General features: G+C 44.4%; 1 protein-coding gene, 1 long non-coding RNA gene and 1 other non-coding gene across 3 annotated transcripts in view; 1 reads left to right on the top strand and 2 right to left on the bottom strand.

Moving 5' to 3' along the window:
* Nucleotides 1–2,606: 2,606 nt before the first annotated feature.
* Nucleotides 2,607–4,804, bottom strand: Rpl37 (ribosomal protein L37). Its single transcript, XM_028767604.1, has 4 exons — nucleotides 4,705–4,804; nucleotides 3,989–4,124; nucleotides 3,544–3,628; nucleotides 2,607–2,721 (listed from the first exon to the last, which is right to left on the bottom strand). The coding sequence occupies exons 1-4, from the start codon at nucleotides 4,705–4,707 to the stop codon at nucleotides 2,652–2,654; spliced, it is 294 nt and encodes a 97-aa protein (XP_028623437.1). The 5' UTR covers nucleotides 4,708–4,804; the 3' UTR covers nucleotides 2,607–2,651.
* On the bottom strand, nucleotides 2,802–2,881 carry LOC114621451. The gene has a single exon (XR_003711433.1). It is a non-coding gene; the product is annotated as a small nucleolar RNA SNORD72 (small nucleolar RNA).
* Nucleotides 4,805–4,988: 184 nt separating the features above from the next.
* The window catches only part of LOC114621358, a 3,988-nt gene continuing 1,490 nt past the window's right edge, over nucleotides 4,989–7,486 (top strand). The window contains exon 1 of the long non-coding RNA XR_003711413.1: nucleotides 4,989–5,082. This is a non-coding gene — a long non-coding RNA (uncharacterized LOC114621358). The remainder of the gene's footprint in view (nucleotides 5,083–7,486) is intronic.

The following is a 7,486-nucleotide window of genomic DNA, read 5'->3' as shown; positions in this document are numbered from 1 at the left end:
GCATCTCCAATAAGGTTGTATTCAGAAATTAAGGTTAAATCATTGTGCCATGCTGTTCTGTCTCAGAAGAGTTCTCTTTCTCAAGAGCCGTCTCTAATAGAATACTATTGGCGGCTTCCTGCTTCCTCTCCTCCCTTGGGGATCTGCTTGTCCCTGAGCGCTGCTGCTCTCACTATGCCTTCCCTACTCCCAGAAGGCAGATTACAAACTGCTTTCCACTATTAACTATTCACCTCCAGGCCAGTTCCTGTTCCTCAGGTAAGCGTTCTAACTTGAGAAAAGGAGACCTTTCTCTAGACCCTGCATTGAGTGCTGGTGGTCAGTGGGCTTTTCCTCATCACCGATGGCCCAGATCAACTTCTGATCAAGACAGAGGCAGCAAAAGGGAGAATTAGAGGATGGCAAGATAGTAAATATGTCACCAAGTCTTTGAGCATCCTGGGAACCTACTTACAACTTGTCCTGACCTGTGTCCACACACATATACAGGAATAGAAAAAGAGCCCTGGGGCCTGGAGACACTTCAGGGCCAACACATCCAGCAAAGCTTCCTTGGTCATTTAGCATGTACAAGTTTGATATACTACTCCAGACTTAAAACAGTTGTTTAGAGACATGGCTTCACTCCTTAGTTCTTCTTGCCTCTATCACTCCAAATGCTGAGATCACAGGCTTGTCACAACCCTCATTTACAAACTGAAAAACACAAACACTTCTGAGGATTATCCAAAGTAGTAATAAAGTGTGAAAGTTTATATGAGTGCTTGGCTTGTACACCACGTGTGACTGGCCCAGGGAAGTCAGGTATTGGATTCCCTAGAACTAGCCATGGTTGTGAAATGCCATGTGTGTAGTAGGAATTGAACCTGGGTCCCTACAACAAGTGCCCTTAACTTTTGAGCCATCTCTCCAGCTCCTCAGCTCAAGCATCTAAGTAAGCATCGTCATGTGTGGAGGTTCATGCCTATAACCTGTCCCAGAAAGGTAGGTCAATATTTTGAGTTACAGGTCAGCTACGACTAGTGAGACCTTGTCTTGGAAAAAGGAAAATTAACAAAGTCACTGGCTGGAGAGATGGCTCATCGGTTGAAGAGCACTGACTGCTTTCCCAGCAGTCCTGAGTTCAATTCCCAGAAACCACATGATCGCTCACAATCATCTGTAATGGGATCCGATGCCCTCTTCTGGCATATGAAGAGAGCGACAGGGTACTCATACAAGTAAAATATGTAAGTACATCCTAAACCCCAGCACTTGAGACAGTGGTAGGGCCAAGAGGTTCAAGTTAGTTCTAGCCACTTCTTTGCTCAAAATTCAGTGCCAGGCATGTACAACCTGGGACTCATACTCCATGTACCCACATGCTATGAAGGACACCTAATGTTGTCAAGCATCACAATTCCAGACTTAAAAGTATACACCCAGACACTCAAAAGAGTATTGGATTATAAAACTTAGACCTTTAGTGAAATAGCTCTGCACCCTACTCTCAATTTAGCAGTCTTGCTCTTATTGCCTAGCTTAGTGGCAGCACTTTCCCTCAACCCTATTACATACTAGAACCACCATCTAAACACCCAATTCTCACACAGGTATTAGCTTAACGAAAATGAGCACAGCTCTTTTTGTTTCTTTTAAGACAGGAATTTTTCTGTAGGGTCTGACTGTCTTGCAACTAACTCTGTAAACCAGTCTGGTCTCACTCAAGATTTTGGGAGGCAGCTTGCCTCTGCCTCTTAAGTACTGGGATTAAAGGCCCGCGGTCACCTTGCTCACCCCAACACAAGCTTTTCCTCAACCTCCACGTTATCTTGTGAAGTTGTATCAACCTTTTTCCATCTTTAGATTCGTTCAAGTCCAGACACCCAGAGCTCAATTCCCACTTGCCTCAATGTCTGATTTATCCCTTGTTAGAAATTACCTGTTCAACCCATTAAAAGATACAACCAATCTTAAGTCTACAGACCACGAGTTCTAGTAAGATGAACTATAAATTGTCAAAAACAATTTCATGCCCTTGAACTAGGGGACCCTCTGAAGGATAGTAGTCTCAAATACCAGGACAAAGTCTACCCAACATTTATATTAGCAGCTTACATACAATTAAACAGCATTGAAAAAAAAAAGTTTTACTGTGTGGCTCTGATGATCTCCACCTGCCAACAAGTGCTGGGAATAAAGGCTTATCTTGCTTGGCTTTAATCAAGTAAATGTTAAAAATTGTAAACTTCAGGATGAATAAGAGCTCAAATCTGCAGGCATCCATGAAGTCTGTCCAAGTCCATTACAGATTGCAAGCATTTTCAGACACTGCAGGCATTAATATAACCACACTAGTAACTGTCCTCTTCCCTAGCATGTATGCTCAGTCAGTTCGTCACATACCCACCCACTTATCCATGCCCAGGGCTAAGCAAACATGACCGGGACCCAGGCTCAGGTTATCATTCTCAAGAGAATTCATCCAGCTCCTACCAACTTCAGACTCTCAGGAACCAACCCTATATACGAAGGACCAGTTCTCAGCATGCTACTCAAAGTGTATAATTCCAAAGCAATCATATATAACCCAACACTGAACTGACATTAAAATACCTTACACCACAGAAATTTTGAAACCAGAACATTTATTTTATGACTGATTGAAATCCTCAAGATGAACTGGATGCTGCAACAGCTGCCCTCTTGGGTTTAGGTGTCGTCCCTTCACGGAATCCATGTCTGTGCCATGTTAAAGATAAGAAACATTAATGTAGCGACACCAAAATGTTACTTCCTAATTGATCAAACAGACCTCAATGAGCTTATCTCAGTTAAATGCTGAAATCATTATAGCACTCATATGTTCAGACATTTATTTTTAGGACATCATTGATAAGCTATTATTTTACCCGATCAAGACACCCACATTCTATCACAGTTAACTGTCTCAACAATTTTGGGCTCATTTCCCAATTTCCACAAGAACTAAAGTATTTCTGAAGCTATCAGTCCTGGCATCTTTCCTTTAGTAACGGCAGCGAACCAAGTTTAACAGAACCTTTGAAGCTGCTCAACTAAGTCTAAAATGGTAAGTAACGCTCATTTCTACTCTAGAACTGCTTCGGAAGATGAGTGATATTAAGCACATAAAAGTTAAATCAGGCTTAAAACCCGCCACTAGCCTATCAAACACTAGCAGGCGCACAAAACTAGATCGAGCATAAACACAAAGAAACACATAGCAATTGTCAAAATACAGACTCCACAGCGAAGTCTAAGAGGGGGCTGGGAAATCTGCATCTTTAAGAAGCAGATCCCCATCTAAGTCGTTATGACTGACGACTAGCACCCAGAACAGCGTAGCAGACTTGAGAAAATCTGAGTTAGTGGAAGCTGAGTCAGGTAAGCTGCCTCCCAGATCCCATTCTTTTAGACAGTCCTGACAAACGTGGGTGTTTCAGGCCAAAACCAAACTGCACTATCATTCCCACTATTCACCAAGAGTGGAAGTTATAAGTACACACTCATCCTACCCCCAAGGACACGGAATCAAAACTGTACCTGAATCTGCGATAGACAATCTTTAGGTGCCTCATCCGACCAGTCCCGGTAGTGTTTCGTCTCTTAGCCTTGGCACTCCAGTTATCTAAGAAAAAAAAAATACGATTCTGAATGGTTTTCCCAAGCATCTGCCGTCAGCCATTTTTCTCAGTCGTGCCATTACTGTGTTTTAAGCACTCAACCAACATACCAACCCACCCAAGTTTTGTTGTATACCGAATGTGTTGTTGCTTTTTTTTTTTTTTCGAGACAGGGTTTCTCTGTATAGCCCTGGCTGTCCTGGAACTCACAAATCTGCCTGCCTCTGCCTCCCAAGTACTGGGATTAAAGGCGTGCGCCACCACCGCCCGGCCCGAAAGTGTTTTGTATTACAACAGATTACTAACAACATCCCTTCCTCAAGTCAAGGTAAGGTAAAAAGCAGCCCGAAGATTCCACTACTTACACTTTCTCTTGCGCTTGGCAGGGTAGCCGCATTTGCCACAAGTCGACTTCTGAAGGTGGTAGGCCTTGGAGCCACAACGGCGGCACAGCGTGTGCGTCTTATTGCGACGCTTTCCGAAGGATGACGTTCCTTTCGTCTGCACGTTAAAAAACACACAGAATGCAACTTTGAAAAATCTGGCTTCTCAATATACCCTGGCATTTCCTCAGAAAACGAGTACTGATGCGACCTAACAAAATGTATATAGGCCAAAATGTGGTAAAGACTTAAATTCTTCGCTCACAAGGAAGGTAAAAATCAGTGCTGGTTATTCACACCATCTAATGTTCTACTCTTGCACGGACCTAAGTGCTCTGAAGCCTCCTCGGCTTTTAAGCGTTAAGGATGACCGAATTCTTCCCGCCTCAGTCCCAGGTACTGCCAACAAGCACCCAGTTTCTCGGCGGTTACGGCCAAATGTCCCCAAACGTGTCCTAAGGACCTATCCGGGGCAGCAACGCCCCCAAACCCCAGAGAGACCCACAGGGGCGCTAGGACTGTAGGCTCGGCTCTCCACCGAACAGCCATCCTTCCAGTCCCAGCGGGGCACAGCATGCCATCTCCTTGCCCATCAATTCCCTTCACTCGGAACCTTGCCACCACGCACCGGCAACAGGCAGGATAGCCCAGGGAAGAAGGATGGAAAGAGATTTACAGAGCCGAGATACGACACTCACCATCTTGCTTCTACCGGCGAGGCCAAAGAGACCGGAAAAGAAAGCGCTTCCACCACTTCCTGTGGATAAGCTTCCGCCCGGTAAACTACTTCCGGTGGGCGCGGTGCAGCACTATCAGGCTCCCGGTGCGGTGGTGTAGTCCGCGCGAGAGAGCCAGGGAGCCAATTAGGCTGCAACACCGGTAGGGGGCGTGGCTGGCGTCTGTGGCTCCACCCTCCCGAGCAGCAGAGTTTCCTCGGTGGTCCGCTGCGGTGTTTGCACTCCGGTCTCGATTTCTATCTTGGGGCTCAAGGGGGTTGTGCGTGGCGGCGCCCCTGGCGGTGTGTGCAGTGAGCGGCTGGGACTGGGATCCCGATCCCGGAAAGCCAGCCTTCCCAGGTTCGTCCTCTTTTGGCCGCTCGCTTGCCTTTATGAAGGTCTGCGAGAATAGGGAGTCACGAATTAGCCCGCTGAGGGCAGGAGCTTAGATTCTGACTCAGGCCGACTCGTTTTCATGGAGTAGTGATTCAGAGGTCAAATTGTTTGATCCCATGCAAGGAATCAGACGCGGAACTTGTTAAAGAACAGTTCCCAGCGTACCGCCATCAGGAAATCTGACCCTTTAGGCTTGAGTATAGCTTGGAAGTCTGTACTGTAAAACGGTTTTCTAGATCATTTTGAAATTAGTAGCCCTAGAGTTCCTTGATTAACGCTAATACATCTATCTGTCCGCAATCCCAGTACGAAACATGAAGAATATAATACGAACATTAGTGAATAGGTGAATAGGTGAATAATCTCGGCCATATCATCTACATACTTTCTAAAACAAATGTGAGAATCGCTAGTCTGTCACATCCAAAAATCTTAGGTAATTGACAGCAGAACAAAGCAAACACTAAGGAGGCTTTTTGTTTTGTTTTGTTGTTGTTGTTGTTAGCAAATCGTACCAATTTCTCCTAGGGACGGGGAGTAGAAAAGAAAATATATAATCCTTTCCACTCAGAAGTAGTAAACTGAAATCAGCGGAGGGAGGAGATAGGGCACACCCGAGAGAGAAAGAAAACAAGCATTCAAATGGTTGAACTGAACTATAAATAAGTCTCAGGAGATTGGATGGCAAATTGCTATAAATTTAGTGGCATGAAGCAACAAAGATTTAATCAGTGGGTGCAAACTTTCAGTTATGGGAAATAAATTCAAGAGGCTCTCTTTCGTTATTGTACCTACAGATAGCAAAATTGTATTGCACACTTAAAACTCGTAAGTGTTCTTAACACACTGTTTAAACCATTATCAGTGACTACTGCTGAAAAGCATCAGAGAGGCTTAATTTGACACAAATTAAAATGTAGTGCTGAGGTGTAGCTCTGCCCAGTCTCTGCTTAATTGCTGTCTTCTGCCTTGCAGGCCGGTAATAACCTACCTCACGTTGTATTACAGTTTTCTGCATGCGTCTACTTTTAAGACCCCTTGTTATTACATCCACCCCACCTAGATAATTTCTCCATCTCCAGGTTAGCTAATCTGAAACCTCAATGTTATCTGCAACCTCATTATTTGTCATATAACCAGACACATGTTATGAGTACCAAACAACTCTTTTGAGATGGAGTCATGGAGTCATCATGTCTACAGCATGGACTATGAAAAATAAGATTAATGAAGAAAGGGTAGGCTGGGCATTAACCACCAAACAACGGGGCCCCCCCCCCCCGCCACCCCCAGAGGCATGATGTCACTGTCTTTATGCAAAGACATGCCTACAGCTGAAGGCATCAGACAGTGAAATAATTGTTTCTTCTCCCTAATGTGAGATTGCTCTTTCTGGTGTGCTGGAAACCACATCACATTTGTCAAGATCCATGGTCCAGAGGCTTCCAGGAAGCCCCTTAAAGTTCCTAGGCTTCTACCCAACGGCTAAATTTAGGTAGGTCAGCAGTAGTGGGACATTACTTTTTCTTTTTTGTTTTCCTTTTTATTTTTAAGACAGGGTTTATGTTACCCAAACTGATCTCAAACTTGAGGCCAAGTAATCCTCCTGCCTCAGCCTCCCAGGTGCGAGCAGGTAGTGCTATGCTATCACACTGAGTTTGGCAGCTTCTGAAACAGAGTGGGCCATTTTTGTTTTGTTTTTTTAGAGAAAAAGTCCCTCTCATTGGCTGGCCTGGAACTAGCTAAAAAGACTGGGCTAGTGGAGAGCTCTCAGAGATCTGTCTGCCTCTGCTTCTGGAGCCATGGGATTAAAGAAGTGTGCCACCACACCTAACATCAGATTAAGACTTTTTTAAAAAAAGATTAATTAATTAATTAATTAATTAATTATGATTTTCAAGATAGGATTTCTCTGTATAGCCCTGTATGTCCTGGAACTCACTTTGTAGACCGGGCTGGCCTTGAACTCAGAAATGCACCTGCCTTTGCCTCCCAAGTGCTGGGATTAAAGGCGTGTGCCACCACTGCCTGGCTAAAGATTTATTTATTATGTATATGAATACACTGTAACTATCTTCAAATGAAGCAGAAAAGGGCATCAAATCCCATTATAGATGGTTGCAAACCACCGTGTGGTTGCTGGGAATTTAATTCAGGACTTCTGGAAGAGCAGTCTTAACCACTGAGCCATTTCTCCAGCCCCAGATTAAGACTTTTTAGCCTAGGCACTCACCCTCTATCTCATTTTTCTTTTCTCGCAGCTATAGAGAGCAAGTTAATCCAAAATCCTGCATTTATGGTACTGATAAGAATTTTTGTGGGTTCTCTCTCTCTCTCTCTCTCTCTCTCTCTCTCTCTCTCTCTCTCT

This window comes from Grammomys surdaster, unplaced genomic scaffold (assembly GCF_004785775.1).
Source record: "Grammomys surdaster isolate TR1022 unplaced genomic scaffold, NIH_TR_1.0 174, whole genome shotgun sequence".
Classification (NCBI taxonomy): Eukaryota; Metazoa; Chordata; class Mammalia; order Rodentia; family Muridae; genus Grammomys; species Grammomys surdaster.
This window is presented reverse-complemented; position numbering and strand designations above follow the sequence as displayed.